At 40.1% G+C, this 25385-nt stretch overlaps 1 protein-coding gene across 1 annotated transcript in view; it reads left to right on the top strand.

Annotated features, from left to right (window-relative positions):
- Positions 1-18409, top strand: part of SRFBP1 (serum response factor binding protein 1) — a 77804-nt gene extending 59395 nt beyond the window's left edge. The window contains exons 5-8 of the mRNA XM_059833985.1: positions 14698-14779; positions 15708-16449; positions 16892-16929; positions 17665-18409. Of these exons, the coding sequence (XP_059689968.1) occupies positions 14698-14779; positions 15708-16449; positions 16892-16929; positions 17665-17852 (1050 nt within the window). The 3' untranslated portion in view covers positions 17853-18409. The remainder of the gene's footprint in view (positions 1-14697; positions 14780-15707; positions 16450-16891; positions 16930-17664) is intronic.
- Positions 18410-25385: the final 6976 nt, after the last annotated feature.

Raw genomic sequence — 25385 nt, 5'->3', positions numbered from 1 at the left:
AGTTGACAATCCTGAATGTACACTTGTGATCTTTCCCTTAATTTATTTTAAAAATGTACTTCCTAGTGGAAAATACATAAAAACAAAACCCCTGTATTCTCTGTGGATTTAATCTGAGGAAATGCACTAAATCATAAAAGAATCTCTTGCAGTTTAATTGAAGACTTTCCATTAACTTCAGAGGCTTTGGATGAAGCACAGAATAGTTGCTGTCTTTCGTTTGGGCTTTGGGGGATTTTTCCACAACTTCCTCCCCTGTTCCCCCTCCTCAAGCCCCGCTGAAGAACTCTACTCACTACAAAAACATTCTGATTAGGATAGATGTTATTATTGATATAAAACCTCTGTTTCTGTTGTTAGCGCCTTTAATAGCAGCATATCTAGATAATTACTTATGTGGATTTTTAACATTCTTTGCTTATGAAAATATTTTGTTTACAATCCATAAACCACAGGGAGAGGACTACTGTATGAATCAGTCTTGTGTGTAATACTGATGTGATAACCCATCAGCTTCGTATAATATGCTTATCATTAATTCTTTGCACTTTGCTGTTTCGTGGTTTGATTGTGGCAACGTGGGGGTGAATGGCTGGAGTTTTTGAGGGACCCATGAAAAACTTCATTCTATTTTTTTTATCTAAGTTCTGGTTGTCACACTCTTCTTAAATTAGAAATTGTGTATAGACAATCAGAGCATAATTATAAGAAGAATATGTGATAATTTAATAGCTTAATGATCACCTACCTGGACTCTTGTTAACAATCTCAATCTCATCCCCCTGCTTCTTTCTAAGTATCAATTATTGGAAACATTGTTATCAACATTACTTACTTTCACTTCAGAATGAGTGTATTCCCTTGTACTTACAATGTTATGTTATGCTCCTTTCTTATTCCAGTGGGGAAATAAAGGTATTCATTTGCATATCAGATACACCTTTCTCTATGTAATAGTTGCATCTGTCAACTTCTTATACTTTTGGAAATGTGTTGCATTGATTTAATAGCACAATTTCCTGTAACACAGGCTAAAATAGTTGGCTTGATGCTGGGAATCAGTGTTGCAGAGTTGAATGCTTTTTGTCCTGAGTATTTTGACTCTGTTTGAATGGAAGTTACACTGAATGTATGAAGCCACTGTTTCCTGAGAATTTTCCATGTCAAACACCAGATGTTAACGTTAAACAGGAATGTCTGTGGTCTTCCTAAGACTACTGATGAAGTGAAGAATTTTGCATTCAGTGATGAATATCACATTCAGGCGTAAATACTTTCTCTGTGTAACTGATTGGTTTTTGTTTTCTTTTCCTGAAGGTTTCTCATCTTCCAAATTTGATCACTTGAACTGCAAGCTGTTTAGCATATCTTTTATATATACTCCTCTACATTTTAGAACCTAGAATGCATTGCTATGGCTGCAACTGAAGTTTTATGTCAGTATAAAACTAAGTCCATCAGTTTTTGACAAATCTTTCTCCACTCTTCTCCCACCTACTTCTCCACCTGATTGTCCATCTGTCTGCTATCCCAGTCAGTATCAATCCCTCCCAGGCTTCCAGTGGGAGAGTTCAGGCTCCTTTCTATGCTATTTTCTGTCCATTGTCCTCACACCTTTGGTTAGCCGTTCCTTCCCCACACTCATACTCTTTCCCTTACTTTCTCTGGGCAAATTTGTAGTGCTCTTCTCCGTTACCCCCATTGCATTCAAACTAGGCTGCCACACATGGGCCTCAGCAGGGTCATCATTTGAGAGCAAGGAGACAGACTAGACCAAAGCTACCATCATCTTCAACAGCAGAGTAGCGATTGCAGTGATCTCAGTTTAATTACAGCTTGAATTTTGTCCATTCTGGAAAGAATCTTTTTAAAGTTCAGCATTGAAATAAACTGCTAGTAACTTTGGCAGTTTTTCACAGAGATACTATGTTTATCTCTGACACAAAAAGGCTGTCTCCTGTCAAATTTTAAATTACTAGTCCAGAGATCTTTCTACCACTCATTTGCATTCCTCTGAAGCTGTATTACTTAGTTTTGTTGCCTGGCTGAACTGATTGTTCAAGATTATTGAAGTGCCTTCCTGCCCTTAGACAAGGCTCAGTCTCAAAAGTGATGTGATTGCTTTTGATTTGAATATGCTAGTTTCACTTACGTGCTGTGTCAGACCAGAATGTGGGCAGGCATATTGTTGTCAGTAAAGCTCAGAGGGAGCCGATTAATTCACATTTTTGTAAGCAATATTTGGCTTGGATCATCTAGGTAATTCAGCTACAATAAACACACTTGCAAGAGCATAAATAGACAAAAAGGTGGGTGAGGAAGAGCAGTTTTTTTAAGCTCAGATATGCCTGTGGTAGCGATGTTGTGATGCATGGTGCTTCACATGTAGATGGGTGTATCTTCTGAGTCCCAGAAAGACCTATATCACAGCACTGATGAAAGACAAGCAACTCTTAACTTTCATTCCTATTTTAAATGAGTATTTAAGTAATATGTATAAATATCATACTGGATACTAGCTGTCATGGGAACAATAGAAGAAAATGTTAGAAGTAGTCTTTGGTTTATGCTTTCCTTGAAGAAAATGCAGACAAAAAAGTAGCTTAACAAGAGGTTCTCAAGGTATGGTGGTTGGTTTGGTGCTTTTTTTTTTTTTTTTTTTTTTTTTTTTAATAAAGGAGGGCCAAGTTACTGATGTCCAGAATCTCCTTGGTATCCTTCTCCAAAATACTGTTCAGCCTTGCATACAGTGCCCAAGAGGCAGGCAGAGGTCCAGAATCTCAATGCATGGATGAGAGTATGGTATCGAAAGGAGAGATTTAAGTGTTTGGGGAACTTTTGGGGCAAGAGGAAGCTGGACAGGAAAGATGAGCTGTATCAAAACTGTGCCAGGCTGCCGGCACTGAAAATTTTAAAGGTCATAAAGGAATACTTAAACTAAAAGCAGGGGAAAAATGATATGCATGGAAAAACAGCTGATTCACACTGATATGACCAACAGGAGGCATGTGGCTACTTTTCAGGATGTCTCTTAAAGGCCAAGGAGGGAACAGCTTGGTCCAATAAATAATGAAGGTAAATCAGACTGCCTACAGTGCCAGCTGATTGGCACCTCCAATACCAAGCTACAGACAAAGGATGTAAATTATGAATGCTTCCATACCAATCCTTGAACCGAAAAAATTAATGGGGGAAACTAGAATACCTGACATATAATGCCATCACGAATGATGACATAGTAGATATCTTGAAGACCTGGTGGAAGGAGGATAATTAATGAAAGGTACCATCTTTACAGGGATAATGGCGTAGGATGTATGTGCATGAGAGTGGCGCTGTGTTGTGAAGCACTGTATTTCAAATCTAACAGCACAAATTTATTACAGGAAAAGAGAACCACTAAGAAGCCTTTTGAATGGAAGTTCTAACTGTCCTAAAAGTTTGATACTAGTAATGTGCTACAGCCTCTAGTCAGACTGGTGATCGTGAACAGAAAATGCTAAATGAGATTAGAGAAGCTGCAAATTTAAGACAGATATTAATAGTGAGAGTTTTCAATTACCCTTTATTCATTTGGGTACTGAAGAGAGAATCTTATAATTGTATCCTTTATGTATCCGTAAGGAAAGTAATCAGTTTACAAAGTTGATCCACGTGAAGGGGCAGGGAGAAGGATGTGCTCAATCAAATGAGAAAGCAAAATGTTTTTCCTGTCTTGCCATCTATGTGTCTGCTAATCCTCGTAAGTTAATCCTCTGCTGTAATGGTACCAATTGAGCAATTTCAACCAAGGTTACTGGAGGTGGTTTTAAAAGCATTAACTTCCAACAGGTGTTTTTTTGTGTGAGAAACCAAGATCGGTGTACCACTAAGGGAAAGATGGCCTTAGTTCATTACCTCTTGAACTTGTTTTGAGAAGCACCATAGAGTTGGCACAGAAGATAAGTTCAAGGAGAGGGAATGTAGGGTAGAACATACATGAGTTGCAATCTTCCATTATTTTGGTTGCTTAGAGAACTTAAAGTGTTAAGATGTCTTTAATGTTATATAAACAATTGTAAACACTTATGTTAAAGACTGACAGCTACTCACACATTACTAACTGGGAAAGCTCTTTCTGTATATATGCTTTGTAGCGTGACTCAGAATTGCATTACACAATCAGCAAAAAATAAATCTGGCATTCCTGATATTTCTAAAAATGAAAAACAGCTGCTCCTGTCTTTTGCTCTTTTTATAGGTGAAACTCTATCAGTTTTTCATTATATATCATATAAAAATAAAATATGAAACCATTCCGATTTCTTCCCTCCTTTGCTATCCATGTCAGTTTTTAAAGTGCTGCAATTCAGAATAAAGAAATTGTGATTTACAAAAATAAAACTTAAAAAAAAAGAAGTTGTAGAATTATGATGGCTCTTTCAGCTCAATATGAAGCCCATCAGTCTGTTAACACTGGAAAATTAGAAGAAAAGTGCTGGAGGCACTATTGCTTGAACTTTTTAAAACTTAACTGTAGAAGGAGAAAAACTAGATGTTCTTGAATTACTGGAATTCTGTTTAAAGAAAAATCTCATCTATTGGGATGTCAATGAGTGTAGCTTCTAAGACCGGCTACATTAAAAAGTTGCAGCTTGGTAAAACAAGAGCACAAGTTTACAGCATATTGCCCCGCTATGGCAAGATTACTAGGTAAGAGAAAGTATGGGAAACATGAGGTAACTAGTACTTAGTGATAAGTATAACAACATTGAATTTAAAGCGTAATGGTCTAGTTTTTCTTGGGTTTGGAATACAAATAACTTCATGACAATTGAAATGGTTGAGTGATTACATGTTAGGAAAATTCTGCATGCCAGAGTTCAGTAATAATAATATAATGGCCTTGAAGATGCCCAAGAGTCTCTAAGCATAAAGGTGACTGTTCTGTGTGCCATATGGTGAAATACCTGCTATAAAATGTGAATATACAGGATTTCCATTTATTTTACATCCATGAGCTGATATACTCAAGTAATATCAGGTCTTCCATATATATCTGACATGTGTTTATCATTAGAGTAAGTTTCGAATGCATATACTCCCTCAATAGACTTAATGATGGAAAATCTACATTTTGGTGCCAAAGAACTGGTATGTTTATCTCAGATGGTTTAATAGTTTTTCAGTGAACAGAATTTATATTTCCATTGTCTTTTTCAGAAAGTGGATGAAAAACATATAGATTAAAAGAAATCTGTTTTCAATTGTGCACAAAAATTGCAATGTGGTATGCCAAGAAATTCTGTTTTGTTTTGAATAGCATATTATAACATGGCTTACCCCTGGTTAGTGTGTGCAGTGTTTGTAAAGTCTTTAAGTCGTTTGTGCCTTCAGACCCCTGGCTCTCATATTTAGTTCCTTCAGCAGTGCACTGAACATAAATACATCTCTCCTGAGAGATTTATCTGAAGACATTGACCTGACAATACTTCAATTATATATAGGTGTGTTTCCTGGTGGTAATGCTTTTAAGTGTGAAGGTCTGAGCAAGACAGGGTTTATTGACAGGGATAAATCTTTTACCTTTACATTACAAATTATCTGAAACACACCTGATTAAATTGCAGCTTGTTTTTCAAATAGTAGCTAGTTTTGAAGCTTTGCATCTGTTTTACATTTGAAGATCTGAACTATGTCTACTTTCTCGTGTTATAAACTGTCTTTCATATGTGTTTATACATATGGTGCTGTATCGGGCTGCATCTGACAAGTGATAATTTGAGGTTTGAGCATCTGTTTTACAGAGAAATATTGTAAGGAGGTCTCAAAATTACATCCCTGAAAGTTTGGTACAGAGTTTTGTCACCAAATTGAATTCATAACGAGACTGGTGGATATCTCAATTCTGAAACTTCTCAGGTTCATCCAAGGCAGAATACTGTGGACTTCTTGGTCTATTATATAGTTTTAATGATGTGGAGCTCGTCCCTGTATCTCGCCAATTTATTTGCTACCATCTGCTTCCACTCAGTCTTTGGACATGCCCATGATGCACAGCTGGATCTTGGAGGCTCAAATGCATTCAGGTTGTAGTGAACTTGGACAATTCTGTTTCCTGCTCAGCTTGCAGCACTGCCTGAGTGTTGTTGGTCTACTTTGTATTTCTGCTCTCTTTTCTGTAACAAATAAGTAATCAATTTTTTTCATTTTGTTTTCCCAAATAGAGGTTGTTTCAGATTTTATTTTGAGATTGGCCAGCTTAACTCCCTGTTCAGAGTTAATAAACAACTGCCTATTTTGAGTCTCCAGACCCTCATTCTACATGGCCAGTTACGAGCAAACAATCTGTCAACTTCACTCTTCTGCAAAAGTCATTTGTAGTTTCAGATCTGATATGCAGTGGTTGTCAAACTAATTTCTGTATGACCTTTCCTCCAAATTTCATTATGTACTCTGAAGAAGTCTATGTGAATTTTGTGGCAAAGACTTTTCTCTTGGTATTGTTCACAGCTACTGCCTGTTATCTGAGATGCACTTTGTTTCTATTCCCCCTGAAGTACATTTTTTGCTTCAGGGTTTCTATTTCATTATATTTTGCTTTCCAGTATACCTTCTCAAAATTATTGTCTTCTGCTTGATTTGGGTTGGGGTGGGGTTTGGTTGGATTTTTTGTGGGTGGGGTTTTTTTTTAGTGGCATCTATTTTACTGTGCTGTGTACTAATTTTTTTTTTATTCAGTTTGGCAAGACATATTTTATAGTGGTATTGTGCCTCAGCTGTTCAAATGTCAAAATATATGAAATGCATTTGTTTTATACAAAGCTATATACAAAAAGCAAAAACATGTAGCCTTTATACTGTTATGTTTTATGTATTTGATTTTACATTGCTATAAGTCAGAACTGTACGTATTTTGTACTGGTTAATTCTACTGGATGTACAATACAAATTATGTCATAGTTTTACATTACAGCTATTTCTTAATAATTTTTTTAGAGTCTAATACAGGGAGTACTCTCTTCACAACTGCTTTCCACTGGGAATTTGTCCACATTGTAGACATATTTGTCCAGAGCGTAAAGTAGTGTTCAACACGCTTCTAGGTTTTCTCAAAGGCCAGCAGAGTTTTCAGTGTTGGTAGTCACAATAAGTTAGACCACCACAACTGTGGGGGGGAGTTGGCACGGAGCTCGCTTTATGTCCTCTTTCATAACCTTAAGAAGTTAACTTTTTTCCTTAAAAAATGTGGGCATTGTTTGTGTGGGATGTCAGACTGAGAGGATTAGAGACACATATTCTTACTAGCCCTGGAAGAAGTGAAGAAGAGTTAGCAGCATGTGATTTTTCCCACAATCTTGCTGTTTCAGCTTACACCTAGAGCTGACTCTGTTCTCCATGAGGAGATAATTAAGAATCCATGCCCACTTTATTCAAGATTTTTTGCTCTGACTTTTCTTTATTGAAACAAACATAGGAATTATTTTATGCATAAAGAGAAGAAGGAAAGAATTAGTAGAAGATTAAGTACATAATTTGTACTTGGGCAGGTCTGGGATTTATGCCAAGCTCTGCTGTAGATAACTGTGGTAGTTCGGGATGAAACACTATATCTTTTTGATCATTTCCCAATCAGAAAAATAATCATTTACCTCACACTTGTATGGTTGGCTAAATTAGTTATGACAGGTTAATCCAGAAAAACTCTATTGACTGTCTTATACTCCAATTAAATACGGTCTTCTAACACTTGTGAAGTGCTAGGCTTTTCAAAGGGCCTTTAGACTTTTTCAAATACTTGGATAGTAGGTATTTTTTATCATGCATGCAGCAAAGAATAGCAAGAAATCTATTTTTGTTTGAATTTATTGCCTATTTTGAAATTCTTATTTTAAAAGAAAAGGAGACAGTGATAGAAACAAGTTTACACTTCATACTCCTTTTTGATGAAAGACAAGCCAAACTGGATGTAGGAGTGAAGGTAAATCTAAGTGAACAAGTTATGGGGAAAAGAATAGCTTTGGTCCAGACATACAAATGAAGTTAGGGCAGTGTAAGCACTTTGATAGTATTTAGAAGAATCTCATGCTTATCCCTCATGCAGGATTCAAGAGTCTGCAGAAGTCAGCGATGAGTTGACAGTCAGTGCTACTGCCATCAATGCAAGGTCAGCTAGATTCTCCAGACCTTTACCTTCTATTGTGTGCACTTCTGCAGATGAGCGAAAAGATTGTCCAGAGTTGCTGTGGGTCTTCACCTTCCATAATGCTTGCAAGATAAATAAAGTAAATATCGAAATATTTTCATGGTTGAATTACCACGATAACAGAAAACAATGTAAACCAATATAAACTCTGGCAAGTGTTGAAAAGAATAGTAAACAAGAAGCCAAGGGGGACTTCAGGTTTGCTTGTGTATCTTGATGTTTTGTAAGAAATTGTTCAGTTTTTCTTCTGTTGTTCTATTACAAGACATTATCCTGCTGAGGTTTTTTAGCAAAGGCTTTAGATGTGTTAGGAGATACATTTTAGCTTCAGTTGGAAGTTTTTCATCAGTCTATTTTAAAAATTGTGTATAGTCAAATGAAAAAAAAGAATCTGTTGAAACTTGCATGATCTCCTGAGATCCGTACTGAAGTAATTGCCATAAGAACTTCTCACCTGTCTTGCTGTTAAGCTTCGTAGCTACTTTTCTGTAACACCTGTCCTATCACTTTGATCTTACACATAAAAGTGGGGAAGTTTGAGTTAAAACTGAGTAAAAGTTGATTATAAATCTGACAGGTTTTGGCTATCTACTTCCGGTGCAGAGTCTGAAGCATTTAGTGCTGATGCTTCTCTCCTTTGAATACTATGGGATTGCTCTCAGTTATTTCTGCATTTGGGAGAACCACTCTCTTGTAAACTCTTGTCAAATCCAACAGAGACCTGTTTACTGCATTCCCTAGTTGATCCATCCTCCTGTTACCAAGGTGAGTGTATTGGGTTTGCATGGCAAGGTTTTGGTAGCAGGGGGGGCTACAGGGGTGGCTTCTGTGAGAAGCTGCTAGAAGCTTCCCCTATGTTCGATAGAGCCAATGCCAGCCGGCTCCAAGAGGGACCCACCGCTCGCCAAGGCTGAGCCCATCAGCAACAGTGGTAGCGTCTCTGGGATAACATATATAAGAAGGGGGGGAAAAACCTGTGCAGCAGCAACTGCAGCTGGAGAGAGGAGTGAGAATATATGAGAGAAACAACTCTGCAGTCAGTGAGGTCAGTGAAGAAGGAGGGGGAGGAGGTGCTCCAGGCGCCGGAGCAGAGATTCCCCTGCAGCCCGTGGTGAAGACCATGGTGAGGCAGGCTGTACTCCTGCAGCCCATGGAGGTCCACGGTGGAGCAGATATCCACCTGCAGCCCGTGGAGGACCCCACGCCGGAGCAGGGGGATGTCCAAAGGAGGCTGTGACCCCGTAGGAAGCCTGCGCTGGAGCAGGCTTCTGGCAGGACCTGCGGGCCCATGGAGAGAGGAGCCCACACTGAAACAGGTTTTCTGGCAGGACTTGTGACCCCGTGGGGGACCCACACTGGAGCAGTCTGTTCCTGAAGGACTGCACCCCATGGAAAGGCCCCACGCTGGAGCAGTTTGTGAACTGTAACCTGTGGGAAGGACTCACATTGGAGAAGTTCATGGAGGACTGTCTGCCATGGGAGGGACCCCAGCCTGGAGTAGGGGAAGAGTGTGTAGAGTCCTGCCCCTGAGGAAGGAGTGAAAGAGACAATGTGCCTCTGTCCAGCTGAGGAGGCAGAGTGATAGAGCGGCTCTGGTGGGCTCCAGGTGTCCAGCCAGGGTCAACCCACCACAATCAACAAACATTCTCTTCCTGTCAGGATCTGAGAGGCAGCAGTGCTGCCACGAGTGATACCAATAACCAGTTACCTCTCATACCAAAATACTCACCGTGTCTGATGGCTACAAATCACATACTGTATGTCTTACAGACGTAAAGGAAGAGGGCAAACTAGCAGCATTTCACAGTCAGAAAGTAACTTTTCTGAAGGGTCTTAGTCCAAAGCAGTATGAGGTCATGGGATGGACTTGGGTGGCAGCCATGATCTGGCACCTTCAGCCATCCTGTGACTCCACATTAACCACATCTTCTATTATGAAGGACAGCTGTAACTATAGTTAGAGCTCTGCGAAGAACATGTGGATTAACAGGTTTTCTGGGATTTTTTTTAATAGACAGTTCTTCTCCTAAGCTGCTACAAAGGGTATTGCAATGACATCTTCTTTTGGCCCACAATTTGGGATATTTTTTTTTTCATGCTTACCCTGGTTAGCATTGTCTCTGCCACTTTGTTTGGCGTAAAATCAGGCTGTTGTTACACTCGAGGTTAAACTGCACTTCCAGTTAGTTTAGGAACTTGAGTATGACATGCTTCAACGTTACTTTTTGTGTCATGGCTTTTGCCATGTACTGCATATTTGTCAGTGGGTTTCTGACTGTCTCCATTTGATTGTCATCATTTTAAATAACTGAGAGATGATCTAAAGTGATAGATGCAGGGCCACCAAGCGTTACCAGTTTGGTAGCACTGTCTTTTGACCCAGTTGAAATTCTAGTAGTAGTCTTTGTAGTAGTATACTCTTCTAGTAGCAGTCTTTTTTCTGATGAAACCTGTAACAAGGCAATCCCCTTTTGTACAAAAGTCAATTGAAGAATAGAAGTATGACCTCTTTCTTTCATATTATTGATCATAATTATAACAGAGAGAGTACGAATAAAAGTTGACTTGGACAGGAAGAGTAACCAGAATGAAGCGATGGTCAGAAGTCTCCATTTCATGTTTCCCAGTTAATTCAAGGTTTCTGCCCTTTAATTATTCCCGAAGCTCTACCATCTCAAGCATGCTAACAAGGTATCCCTTTCAACTCCTGCAATCCCATCTGCCCGAAGGCCCTGAGACACTCAGTTTCTCATTCTCACTTTATCATCTGTGTTGCATGAAGCAGGTACTACCCACACAACTTCTGCCTGACAGGTTTTTTTTATCCAGTGCTGCAAGCTCTCAGAACCGTTCCATGCTTCTTCTGACTTGTATTCCACCACAAGTCAAAACTTGCATTGTGATTCTGGTTTTGTCCTAGCAAGCTTGTAATGTCCGTTCTCTTCCCAGTCATTGCCACATGGTACAAAGCTTGTCTCCCTTATGTGGGGCATACATGTGTGTTTGTGTATGTGTAAGTTTTACAACTGCAGCTTTATTATGCTATAACTGACAAGTTACGTTTTGAGGTTTGTGCATCTGTGTGCACATCTGCCATTCAGGATGAAGAATGCTTGTTTGTGCAGTTTGTGTTTCTTTTTATTTTAAGAGATTTGAAAATACGGAGATCAGTGCAGTTAATTCCGTTAAATGTCCACATGGAGTTTAATGAAATGTGTCAGTGATGATAGATAGATGTCTTTAATACTATGTACAGAAACAATGCATCACTTACCAAGATAAAAAGTTTGAGGAGACTCTTGACTTTCAGGTGGTTCTGTATGTAGCTTACAACTTCTCACTGAAAAGTGTGACTATACACCACTCAGTGCTTTGTTCATTTCGCAGAGCCTCAGTTGCACACTGAATGGGGGGAGAATGTTCCTATGGAAAGTACTAGGACATTCTTGCTTGAAAAAATCAATAGTGCAAAATAATAAAAGAAGTAGCAGGAACATGTGAGAACAAATGTGTTCCATTCCAGTATCTGCATAATTAAACATACTGGGGGCAGAAGGAGGCAGAAAGGGTGTTCTTGCTGTAAATACAGTTGACGTTTTTATGTTAATTTTTATATTCTGCCAAGGTTTTATATACTGGAAAATACCTGAGGAAAAATAAATTGTGCATTGGATGTGCCAAAAAAACAGAAAAATGAGAGATTTTAAAGAATGTGAATGTCATATTGTATGTTTGTTGGCTACTGTCTATTAGTATGAGTAGTGTTTGTGAAGTATTTTGCTATAAGGAAAAAATGTGGTTATTCCATATGGATTGGCATGTATATGCTTAAACCATTTCTATAAATATTTGAATTAAAGGACACCAGATGTTGCACAGAAGCTGCTGCTGCTTTCTGAACTTCATGGTATATTCTTTCAAAACCCACAGGAAGTAGCTGAGGGAAAAAGTGTATTAATTAAGTTCAGAAATAGATTTTCCAGCTATAGAAAAATCTCCAAAGAAAATAATGTTTGATCTTCAGAAATGTGAGCTTGCTGTCCCAGGAATGTGGTGGCAGCATGCAGCACTGTCACATGGGGATCAAAATTCAGGTTTAAAGTTCTCAGAGCTAGGCTAGCCTGAAAGTATGCCAGTCTGTGGCCCTTGGAAATGAACCCATCTTTTGACCTGTCTCCTCTGGCCAGTGTTCACAGCTCTGTAGACAGTCTGCAGAGAAAACATTTCTCCAGTTTTTCTTGACCTGAAGAAATAACATTGTAATAGCAGAGACTTGAGGAGAAAGGAAAGTGCTAGAATTCCCAGATGCGCTGCACTTCAAACATGAAATATGAGCAGACATACCCAGAGTATATTTTGTAAGCTCTTAGAACTATGGCGAAGGAAATACAAATAAGATTTGCTTTGCATTGGTTGAGGAACAAGATTTACATTTTGCAAACCAATTAAATGTTTCTGCATTTAGAAGTCCTGGCTCTGCTGTAGCTGTAGTGTCTTCTGCTCTGTTTCGTTCAGACCAAAGCACTGAAAGTGACTCTCCTGCACTAGTAGTTGGCATGAAATGTTCATCTCTCTTCTGCAATGAATACGTAACTGTTTATACTAAGTGGCATGATTCTGCTGGAAGAAAATGTACATACAAACAAGATTCCCCACTGAGCACTTTTATGTCAAGCAAATCAGACACTTTAAACATGCGCTGCTGATGTATTAGGTAGCGTTTATGTTGTGGTTTGATCCCAGCTAGCAACTAAGCACCCAGCAGCAACTCGCTCACCCCACCCGCTAAGGATGGGGATAGCGTCAGAAGAGCAAAAGTGAGAAAAGCTCATGGCTTGAGATAAAGGCAGTTCAATAAGTGAAGCAAAGCTGTGTGTGCAAGCAAAGGAGAATTAGGAATTTATTCACTACTTCCCATCAGTGGGCAGATGTTTAGCCACATCCTGGAAAGCAGGGCTTCATTTCACAAAACAGTTGCTTGGGAAGACAAATGCCATAACCACAAACATCCTCCTCGTCCTTTTCCTTTCCTTGAGCTTATATTGCTGAGCATGACTTTATATGGAATGGAATATCCTTTTGGTCAATTTGGATCAGCTGTCCCAGGTGTATTTCCATCCCAACCTCTTGCTTACCCCCTGTCTGCTTTTTGGGAGAGCAGAGTGAGAAACAAAGAAGGCCTCGATGCTGGGCAAGCACTGCTCAGCAATAACTAAAACATTGGTGTGTTACCAACTCTAAAATGTTTTAGTCACAAATCCAAAGCACAGCACTGTCTTGGCTGCTATGAAGAAAGTTAACTCCATCCCAGGGCAGAGCCAGTACAGTCTCCACCCCTTATTCTCTACCATTACATACCTGTGACCTGGGCTTCATCTCTTGCGGTGGTCACTCAGCACAGGAGAGGCACCGTGTTGTGTTGAGTTGTTGGGCACCAAAACCAGCTCGGGCTGGGTCACAGAGCACTTGCCCAGTTCTTTACAAGGCTCATAATCTATTGGTTCGGGTGGCTTCTGCTGTAGCACTTCCTGTAGCATACAGCTCAAATCACAGGTAGCAACAATTTAAACATATATCCATTGTAGTACCACTAGGAGGAAGGAAATTGTGTCTTTTCTCCTTTCTCCCAAAGAACTGTAGGCTTTAAGAAATCTTCCTGCTAAGTTTGTGTTTTACAAGCCTGTTACACCCTCTTTCCTTCCCTTCAAAAAAAAGAAGACAAAGCTGTCTTTGGAAAAGTCTTAGATACCTCTTATTTTGTTCTTTAAGCAGAGTGATGACAAGAACCTGAAAATGAGATAGCTTTTACAATGTGTCATACCTGTGACTTCTAATACATAAAAGAGAAAGTCAGAAACGGAAACAATCTCTACTTTTCTCATTTTTCTTCAAATTAAAGCATGAAGATCATGTTTGTTCTTTGAATTAGTCTGCAGAGTTCCAGTATTCTACCACATCAAATTCAAGGTTGTTTGTCTTTAAGGATCAGGTTAGACCTTGCCTCTCAACCGCATTTAATGTATATTCCTTCAATACCTGCTATGTCATTTTGCCTGTTTTTATGGCATCCATACTGCACTTCTTGCAAGCTGCTGTATTCTTTCATGCAGAATGCCTTCTACCAATATGTTCTTTATATAGGGGAGTCATGACTTTGCTTTGCACTTATAAGAAATAGTGAATGTAAAATTAGCGTGTTAGCTCTGAAAGATGTGTCTGGTATGCTTTTAAAATGACAAACATGTTATCCCTATTCAGTACGTGAGAAACAGCAGATTTACATGTCTGTTACGTTTCCATCAGTGTTTGGGCAGCCAGATTCTTCCTCATTTAGAATGATAATAATATAGAAAAAATAAGAAATATTCAAATATTATGGTGTCATGAGCTTTTCCTCTTGTTCAGTTAATAGTCCAGAATCACATTAGTATGCATTGTGGCATAACTGATACAGACCTGTATAAGTATTCGCTGTTCTATTGACTTCATGCCTTTGAAATTATTTTATATAGCCAAATTGTACTGCAACTGAGCGAGCCATTGCAAGACTTGCAACACACCCCATCTTGAAACCCAGATTTGTTGAACTTAAAGGTATGAAATATTAATTTGTTTATGACTTCAATAGCTTCATGGTGTGTTACTTTGTTCTTGTATATTCCTGACATGAGCAACCAGTATGAAAAGAAAAGTAAAAAACCGTAAAAGCTCCTGTAATTACCTTAACTAGCTGCAGTGAACTAAGTGTCACAAGCTTGTAGTCATTTATGTTCGTTGAAATGGGCTTATATGTGACAGTATGCTGTATGACATTTAAAATATAGGGTATAGGACAAACAGGGCTCATAATAGAAACTCTAAAAATCGAATTGATATAATGGAGTATCTCTAAATTAAATAGGACTGAACTGGCAATGAGCACAATAACATGCAGATACAAAGTTAAAAGGAGCATTACAACTGGGTTTCCAAAGGCAGCTAAAAGGTTTTGCAAATGACTCCCTTAAATTCCCTGGAAACTGTCCCCAGAATCCTTAGAGAATCTTTCCTGGTTCTTTAGGTTATTTTCTGTTCTCTTTAAGCTCAAATTTTCCAACTAAAATTGATATTAAAAAGGATCAAGTCCTAGTAATAATGTCACAAAGTTACCGTGTTAATAACATACCCATTTAATTATATCTGAGCAATTTACTATTTGTTTGCAGTTTTTACACAGAAAGTAATGCCCTAAATGAACATGATTATCAGCTGCAGATTATTTGCTGAAAGAGAAGTTCGTGGTTAAACCCAAGTTTAACAGTGTATTCAGTTGGTAATAATTTCTTTTCTTCGCTTTTGTTGATACTGTACTCTAAGGTATTTCTTGCCCTGTGTGTTCAGTAAATGATTGATAAGGATGTTCAAAACATGCTTACTCAATACAACATATTTAACTTGCAAAAAATATTTTGTTATATTGAAGTAACTTATGTAAACTCATGTGTAGCTGCAACAAAAAATTTTTCTTTTGCCTCTTGTATAGCTGCTGTAAAAGCTTTTAAGGATGCAAGAAAGAACCCAGCCAAAGACATTCCTTCAAAAAAGGCTAAGTCAGAAGAACAGCCTAAATCAGCACAACATTTCAATAGCAATTTGGATGACCAAGCTCTTAAACTAGCTCAAAAACAGCAAGGATGTGAACACAAAGCAAAAATGAGCATAAGAACAGAAACTAACAGGGTGGCTGAAAAACTTCATGAGAGTGAATCTGAACAGAAAACTGTGGAAATGGAGAGAGCATGTGCTCCAGAAGAATCTTCATTTCAGGCAGTAGAAATGCAAGCAGTCACTCAGAATAAAACAGGAAAGAAACTTGGCTATCAAAAAAGGAAAGAAAATATGAGCATAAACAAATTAAATGCAACAAAAGAAGTAATTAATGATGATTGTGACCAGGATCATCCTAATGAAGAGTATTTTGATGATAGTACTGAAGAGAGGTTTTATAACCAGTCATCAGATTCTGACAGTGACAGCAATGATGATTTCTTCATTGGCAAAGTAAAAAGAAAGAAAAAGATAGCAGCAGTTACTGATCTTTCTTCAGCAAAAGAAAAGGATAGACTTCAGAAAAACATGGTGAAAAAAGAAAAGAACACAGTGCCTGGGACAGCACAAGATCTGATCATGGAAGAAGGAAAACCACATGCAAAAGCAAGCAAGATAGAATCAATGTTCTGCAGTTCTTTGTCTACCTCTAATCCGAAATCTCAAAACAGAACAAGGTAAACCTTTTTCCCTTGTTATATTCTTCATTCCCTCCCTCCTTCCCAGTAATGGAAATTGTTGTATTTTTAGTAGCCCTTACCAAACAAGGAGAATTTCGGCCAGTTACAGCTTTTTCACATTTTCACATAAACATTCAGAGATTTTCACATAAACAACTCTGCAGTCTTCTTGTGCTTTCTTGACACTTACGTATTTTTCATATTAACATTAGCACTGACATATACATTTGATTCCTAACTAGACCTGCATCCCAATTAAATTACTACTGAATACTTCTATTTTTACTTCTTTATTAACAAAGAGGAAACAATATATAAGGGTTTTGCATGTTATCTTTAAAAGTCATTGCACGAGTGTTCTGGTGATGATTCTTTATTCACAGGTGTTTGTCTTCTTACATGTTTCTTGAAAAATCCTAAATATTCTTTTTATTTTTAGACATACTAAAGACCAGCCTCTCAAAAATGGAAGAACAGGTATGTATTACTTAATCTGGTAAAGTTAGAAGAGTAAAAACATTTTGAGATTTAGTTGCCTCTGCAGTCTAATCATGATGGGCTGTTTTTTGTTTCATTTCAAATTTGCAGCACATATTTTAACATTTGTTGCTAAAATGGTCAAGTTGTTGATCTTTCATTTCAATTTGTGAATATTGTTTGCTATTTCCTATTTTTTAATATTAGAAATACTCAAAGTAGGGTTTACACAGGAAAGTGCTTTTCCGTCTGTCTTCATGTTGAGCAATTAGTGTTATCCGTGCACAGGTAAAGGTGTCAGACTATGATATTTGACAAGTAATTTAACTCATGAATAATTCTTTCAATAGCTGCTTCAATATTTTGTTTCATTTATAGTGTGTGGTTCCATTTTGGAATTCATTAGACCAAGGATATCTTTTCAGTCATACTAGTTACATTGTGGTAATATCTCATTGGTTTATTGTGAAGAAAAAAGTTGAGACTGTGTTGAGAATTTGTCTACGCAAATTTGGAATGTGGTCAGTAATAATAAATCTTAACTATCTGCAGTCTACCAAGTGACAATTTACTGGGCTGCAAGATGAGTAAATCTTGTGTGAACATTCAGATGAATGTGTTCCCCATGGCTCATTAAGAAATTCTTGACAATATCTGAAATCCCAAGGTAGTTTTAGCATACTTCTATGAAGGTTCATGATGTAGTTAATGTTTTATTTTGTGCTTCTTGCACAGCTCTTCTTAAAAAGGAACCACAGCTCAAGAAGCAACCATTTGCAAAAGCTGCAGGTATTAAATGCGACAATAAGAAAGCATATTTGGAGCAGCCTCTTCATCCGTCGTGGGAAGCAAGCAAGAGACGCCGGGAACAAATGTCTCAAATTACAGCATTCCAAGGGAAAAAGATTATATTTGATGACTAGACTATTTGTAAATTGGTATTTTAAAAAAAAATTCTTGCAGATTTGCATCCCATGGTATTTTCTTACAAAGTAACAACTGCAGTTTGAACATTTTTGTCATACTGTCCTTATCCTTGCAACCTATAAAATACCAACTGCTAGAACTTACCATCTGTTAATAATGAAGATTGCTTCATTTATTCAGTGTGCTGTCTGTTGATTAATGTATGGTCATATGGTGTTGGTTCAAAGTCCCATTATGTAGTGCCACCATTTATTAAATACACCCTAACGTGAATGAATGGTTTTTAGAAACATTATTTGTGCCCTGTAGGAATAGTACAGATTCTCTGGAGCTTTTTTTTTTGTGTAAAAATGTACTTTACAGTATATGAGGACTTGGATGTCAAAAGAGAGGGGAAAATACAAAATGTTGAGGTGATAATCCTAGGACTATTTTATCAAATACATCTCAACTGAGAAGAAGTAAGAGATTCTTAAAACCTGAACAGACGTCACAAATCCATGAATGTATCAGGTAGCTGGAAAAGCCGATCAGTAGTTGCATGATATGAAAATTTCTGGAGAGCAATAAAATATTGGCCTGTTAAATTGTGATCTCTGTCCTTTGATTACACTGCCAATTTGAAGAACTAAAAGAATGTCTTTAATACTGTTGTCCTGGAGGATATATCTGGCTACTCCAGCATGTCTGTCTTGCACTTTCTGAAAGCACTTCGACCTGTTCAGGACATTGGTTGAGAGGGTCCCTTGGGAGACGGTCCTGAAGGGCAAAGGGGCCCAGGAAGGCTGGATGTTCTTCAAGAAGGAAATCTTGAAGGCGCAGGAGCAGGCAGTCCCCATGTGCCGTAAGAAGAGCCAGCGGGGAAGATGACCGGCCTGGCTGAACAAGGAGCTTTTGCTGGGACTCAGGAAAAAAAGAGAATTTATCACCTCTGGAAGAAGGGGCAGGCAACTGAAGAAGAGTACAAGGATCTCCTTAGGTCATGCAGAGAGGGAATTAGAAAGGCAAAAGCCCAGCTAGAGCTCAATCTGGCCACAGTCGTGAGGGATAACAAAAAATGCTTCTATAAATACATTAACAACAAAAAGAGAGACAAGGAGAATCTCCATCCTTTACTGGATGTGGCGGGGAGCATTGTTACGAAGGATGAGGAAAAGGCTGAGGTACTTAATGCCTTCTTTGCCTCAGTCTTTAACAGCCACACCAAGTATCCTCAGGGTATTCAGCTCCCTGAGCTGGAAGACAAGGATGGAGAGCAGAACAAACTCCCCGTGATCCAGGAGGAAGCAGTTAATGACCTGCTATGCCACCTGGACACTCACAAGTCTATGGGGCCTGATGGCATCCACTCAAGGGTGCTGAGGAGGCTGGCAGAGGAGCTTGCCAAGCCGCTCTCCATCATTTATCAACAGTCCTGGTTAACAGGGGAGGTCCCGGACGACTGGAGGATTGCCAATGTGATGCCCATCTACAAGAAGGGCCAGAAGGAGGATCCGGGGAACTACAGGCCTGTCAGCCTGACCTCGGTGCCGGGGAAGATTATGGAGAGGTTCATCCTGAGGGTGCTCCCAGGGCATGTGCAGGACAACCAAGGGATCAGGTCCAGCCAGCATGGGTTCATGAAGGGCAGGTCCTGCTTGACCAACCTGATCTCCTTCTATGACCAGGTGACCCGCCTAGTGGGTGAGGGAAAGGCTGTTGACGTCGTCTACCTGGACTTCAGTAAAGCCTTCGACACTGTCTCCCACCGTATTCTCCTGGAGAAGCTGGCAACTTGTGGCTTGGACAGGAACACTCTTCGCTGGGTTAAAAACTGGCTGGACGGCCGAGCCCAGAGAGTTGTGGTGAATGGAGTGAAATCCAGTTGGTGGCCGGTCACAAGCAGAGTCCCCCAGGGCTCAGTTTTGGGACCGGTCTTGTTTAATGTCTTTATTGATGATCTGGATGAGGGGATAGAGTGCTCCCTCAGTAAGTTTGCAGACGACACCAAGTTGGGAGGGAGTGTTGATCTGCTCGAGGGTCGGAAAGCTCTGCAGAGGGATCTGGACAGGCTGGATCCATGGGCTGAGGCCAATTGATGAGGTTCAACAAGGCCAAGTGCCGGGTCCCGCACTTTGGGCACAACAACCCCAGGCAACACTACAGGCTTGGGGATGAGTGGCTGGAAAGCTGCCCCACAGAAAAGGACCTGGGGGTGTTGGTTGACAGCCGGCTGAAGATGAGCCAGCAGTGTGCCCAGGTGGCCAAGAAGGCCAACGGCATCCTGGCCTGTATCAGAAACAGTGTGGCCAGCAGGAGCAGGGAGGTGATCGTGCCCCTGTACTCGGCGCTGGTGAGGCCGCACCTCGAATCCTGTGTTCAGTTTTGGGCCCCTCACTACAAGAAGGACATTGAGGTGCTGGAGCGTGTCCAGAGAAGGGCGACGAAGCTGGTGAGGGGTCTGGAGCACAAGTCTTATGAGGAGCGGCTGAGGGAACTGGGGTTGTTCAGCCTGGAGAAGAGGAGGCTGAGGGGAGACCTCATCGCTCTCTACAATCACCTGAAAGGGGGTTGCAGAGAGGTGGGTGTTGGTCTCTTCTCCCAAGTGACGAGTGACAGGACAAGAGGAGATGGCCTCAAGTTGCGCCAGGGGAGATACAGACTGGATATTAGGAAAAATTTCTTTACTGAGAGAGTGGTAACACAATGGAACAGGCTGCCCAGGGAGGTGGTGGAGTCACCCTCCCTGGAGGTATTCAAGGAGCGTGTGGATGTGGCATTGTGAGATGTGGCTTGATGGGCATGGTGGTGTGTGGTGTGGGTGGTTTTTTGTGTGTTGGTTTTTGTGTGGGGTTTTTTGGGGTTTTTTTTTTTTAGTAATGGTTGGACTTGATGATCTTACAGGTCTTTTCCAACCTTAGTGATTCTGTGATTCTGTAATGCTGAAAAACTGAAAGGTCTTTGTAAACTAAGAAACATTTGACTTTTAAGTGCCATTCTGAGTTTGGGAGTTCATTTGATTGGCATATGAGGTAAAATCATCATTGTATTTTTCTTCAGGGCCTTTTCCTACTGCTTAATTGAAACAAGTTCTGAACTTGTAATTAATCTTGTGTTGTTTATTTAAATATAGTTATTTTTCATAATCTTGTATCTTTCATAATCAAATTATGAAACGTGGTAAATGACTGCAGTGTGTGTAAGATAATACACTGTACAAGTCATGTAGCTTTTTGTAATGCCTAAGAATAGCCCTGCAACAGACCAAAGGTTCATCTAACCTAGTATCTTCAAACATATTCAAAAAGGGATGCTTTAAGCATAGGGGTAGAGGAAGCACACAGTGATACATCATCCAACATCCAACTCATCAAGCTTCCAGTTTTATAGCTTAGGGACATCTTGTGATATCGTAGTTTATTGTGTTTAATAATCCTCAGTGGATTTCTTTTCTGCAGATTTGTCTGCTCTTAAATCCATCTAAACTTGTGGAATCTGTAATCCCTTGAAGGTGTAGAAGTCCTTCCTACTTATTACACTCTTATGAAAAACAATCTTTTTCTATGTCTCAGGAAAGGCGGCCAGCAGCCTCCTGGGCTGCATTAGAAAAAGTGTTGCCAGCAGGACGAGGGAGGTGATGCTGGCCCTGTACTCAGCACTGGTGAGGCCACATCTGGAGTGCTAGGCCCAGTTCTGGGCTCCCCAGTACACAAGGGACAAGGACAGACTGGAATGAGTCCAGCAAAGGGTGACCAAGATGATTAAGGACTTGAAGTGTATGACATATAGCTAGAGACTGAGAGAGCTGGCACTGTTCAGGAGAACAGAAGGCTTGGGGCGATCTTGTCAATGTGTATGAATATGGCGGGGGGGTGGGGGGGAGTGTAAAGAAGGTTGAGCCAAACTCTTCTCGGTGCTATCGAGTGGCAGGACAAGAGGCAATTAGCACAAACTGAAATACAAGAAACTCTGCTTAAACAAGAAAAACGTTTTTCACTGTGAGTGTGATGGAGCACTGGCACAGATGCCCAGAAAGATTGTGGAGTCTCCATCCTTGAAGATACTCACAACATGACTGGACACAGCTGGGTAACTGTCTCAAGGTGACCCTACTTGGAATGGTAGGTTTGAACTAAATGATAGCCAGAGGTCTCTTCCTACCTCATCTACTCCTTGTGATTTTGTATACTTAGGACTGAGTCAAGCAATGACTCCCTAACCATCAGCAGCTCGACAGGGGAGTTACTGGCTGTGTCTAAAATATGTAGTCACTGTGTAATTCCTCAGGGTATTCCCCTTGGGATGACATTAGAGTCAAATGGCAGGAACAAGTTTAGTTTTTTTAATTATTCTGTTGCTGACCTTGGTACCAGGGAAGATTATGGAGAGGTTCATCCTGAGGGCACTAACAGGGCATGTGCAGGACAACCAAGGGATCAGGTCCAGCCAGCACAGGTTCATGAAAGGCAGGTCCTGCTTGACCAACCTGATCTCCTTCTATGACCAGGTGACCTGCCTAGTCGATGAGGGAAAGGCTGTTGACGTTGTCTACCTGGACTTCAGTAAAGCCTTTGACACTGTCTCCCACAGTATTCTCCTAGAGAAGCTGGCGAATCGTGGCTTAGACAGGTGCACTCTTTGCTGGGTAAAAAACTGGCTGGATGGCCGAGCCCAGAGAGTTGTGGTGAATGGGGTTAAATCCAGTTGGTGGCTGGTCAAAAGCCCCAGGGCTCAGTATTGGGACCGATCTTGTTTAGTATCTTTATCAATGATCTGGATGAGGGGATTGAGTGCTCCCTCAGCAAGTTTGCAGACGACACCAAGTTGGGAGGGAGTGTTGATCTGCTCGAGGGTCGGAAAGCTCTGGAGAGGGATCTGGACAGGCTGGATCCATGGGCTGAGGCCAACTGTATGAGGTTCAACAACACCAAGTGCTGTGTCCTGCACTTTGGCCACAACAACCCCATGCAATGCTACAGGCTTGGGGAAGAGTGGCTGAAAAGCTCCCCCGCAGAAAAGGACCTGGGGGTGTTGATTGACAGCCGGCTGAAGATGAGCCAGCAGTGTGCCCAGGTGGCCAAGAAGGCCAACAGCACCCTGGCCTGTATCAGAAATAGTGTGGCCAGCAGGAGTAGGGAGGTGATCGTGCCCCTGTACTCGGCGCTGGTGAGGGCGCACCTCGAATCCTGTGTTCAGTTTTGGGCCCCTCACTACAAGAAGGACATTGAGGTGCTGGAGCGTGTCCAGAGAAGGGCAGCGAAGCTGGTGAGGGGTCTGGAGCACAAGTCTGATGAGGAGCGGCTGAGGGAACTGGGGTTGTTCAGCCTGGAGAAGAGGAGGCTGAGGGGAGACCTCATCGCTCTCTACAATCACCTGAAAGGGGGTTGCAGAGAGGTGGGTGTTGGTCTCTTCTCCCAAGTGACTAGTGACAGGACAAGAGGAGATGGCCTCAAGTTGCGCCAGGGGAGATACAGACTGGATATTAGGAAAAATTTCTTTACTGAGGAAGTGGTGAGGCACTGGAATAAGCTGCCCAGGGAAGTGGTGAAGTCACCCTCACTGGAGGTGTTCAAGGAACGTGTGGACGAGGCATTGTGGGACATGGTTTGATGGGCATGGTGGTGTTAGTTGATGGTTGGACTTGATGATCTTACAGGTCTTTTCCAACCTTAGTGATTCTGAGTTTCTGTGATTCTGTGGTATGGCCACCTCTCTTCCTCTCTCCTGCAGACTTTGTATCTTAATGTTTATAGCCCAGCAACTTCTGCCCATTCTCCCATCCTGTGTTAAGTTCTTGAAGGCTAAACGTTCCAATTGGTCCAATTATTATCTAGGCATGTCTTTGCCTCACTCGGTTAGGCTTTCTTTTCTGCAGTCTAAACAAATGTTAGTATATGTGGTATTATCTTCCTGAACGGCATTGCTGCTCAGAGGAGTTAGAAATTAAAATAACCTTCCATTTGCCGGTGGGTTTTGTTGTTATTTTCACTGTACCATATGGAACAACATTTAAGGCCAGAAGCATCAAAATAAAACTTGGAAACATGTTTCCTGTGGTTTTGGAGGGAAGGATCATATTTTGTAGAAAAAGGCATGCATTTACCTGCTATATACAAACTCTTTAAGTTTTCCAGATGCAAATGCTAATCCTTAATGCTTTAAATAAATAAGTAAATAAATGCTAGCCGAATGCTATGCCAAACAAATCTTTGGTATGTGACTTCTCTGGTTCCAATAAGAGGCAAGAAAAATTTCTTTTGGTAGATGCCATCAGCTATAATACAGTTTTGCATGGACAGCTTATCTTTCTTTTAGCAGATGAGCACCCTATTTTAAGAGTTAATTCACATAAAAGACCAAAAAGTTCAAGACTGCAAATAGTTTGGGGAAAAAAAAAAAGACTCTGAGGAGCTTATTTTATAAAGTGCTTTTTTGCATGTGCTTAGAGATCTAGGAGCATTGGTTTATCTTGGCATTTGAGCAAGTTTCTTACTCCATTCTTACAACTGTAATTTGTCGCCATAGAATTCTTCCTAAAGGAAGCCTGACTTATCAAAACATCTCTTTTTTAGTCTTCAAAAACACTTCTGAGCTCTTATTTCAAAGAAAAGAAAAAGATAACATACACTGAACATGAATGAGAGAAGAGAGATTAGGTTACTGGCATTGCTTCATATTTTAATGGGTTACTACTATTTTTAGCTGGTGCTTAGTGACTCACCTGGATCACAGCCTTAATGCACTATACAAACAAGTAGTGACGGTTGAGACTTGATGATATTTTTATGTGCAACTGGGCAATTTTTTTCTGAACTGATAAAACCAGTGAACTTGCCTGGACGTTGTTGATAAGGTTCAGAACATTTTCTCCTCATTATAATAACATTCTCAGTATGTACATGTTTTTAACACAACCTGTATCTGTAATACCATTTAGACAGATACCTCTCACAAAGTACTACCAATTTATTTTTATAGTGATATGAAAAGTTATTTCATTCTGTGATGATTAGATTTAAAAAACAGTGAGAACCGTGCTTTCCAGTTCAGTACCATACCACAGAAGAAATGTTCTCAGTCAGGGTACATACTGTCAGATACTACTAGACTGCTTCAGGTGCACAATTTCTGCACTTCAGGCTTACTGACAGAAGAATCTCAAATTTTTCAGTATCTTTTAAGAGTGACAATTTTAGTTTAAATGTGATTATTTTTTTTTAAAGGAAGACAGGTGTACTATTGATAGTACCCGTTTGAAGATTTCCAAACAGGCATAAATATTTCTCTCATCAGTTTTCATGGACTGATTAGATCAGGAGAAATAGGGCTTGAATGAAAATTCAGTTACAGCGATACTTTCTTAACCTAAAGTGTTGAGCTGCTTTCTAATTGTAGACTGGTGACAGATCATTTTGCAATACTAGGCAGGTGATCTAATGTGAAAATGAGATAGTAGAATAGCAGGTAAAAGATACGTGGTAACTAGAAGATGCTTTATTTTCAATAAATTTGAATATACTTTCTGCAATAATTGTATGCATTTTTTACTA

Source organism: Gavia stellata, chromosome Z (assembly GCF_030936135.1).
Source record: "Gavia stellata isolate bGavSte3 chromosome Z, bGavSte3.hap2, whole genome shotgun sequence".
In the NCBI taxonomy this organism is placed as follows: domain Eukaryota; kingdom Metazoa; phylum Chordata; class Aves; order Gaviiformes; family Gaviidae; genus Gavia; species Gavia stellata.
Note: the sequence above shows the minus strand (reverse complement) of the source record. Positions and strands in the feature narration are given on the sequence as shown.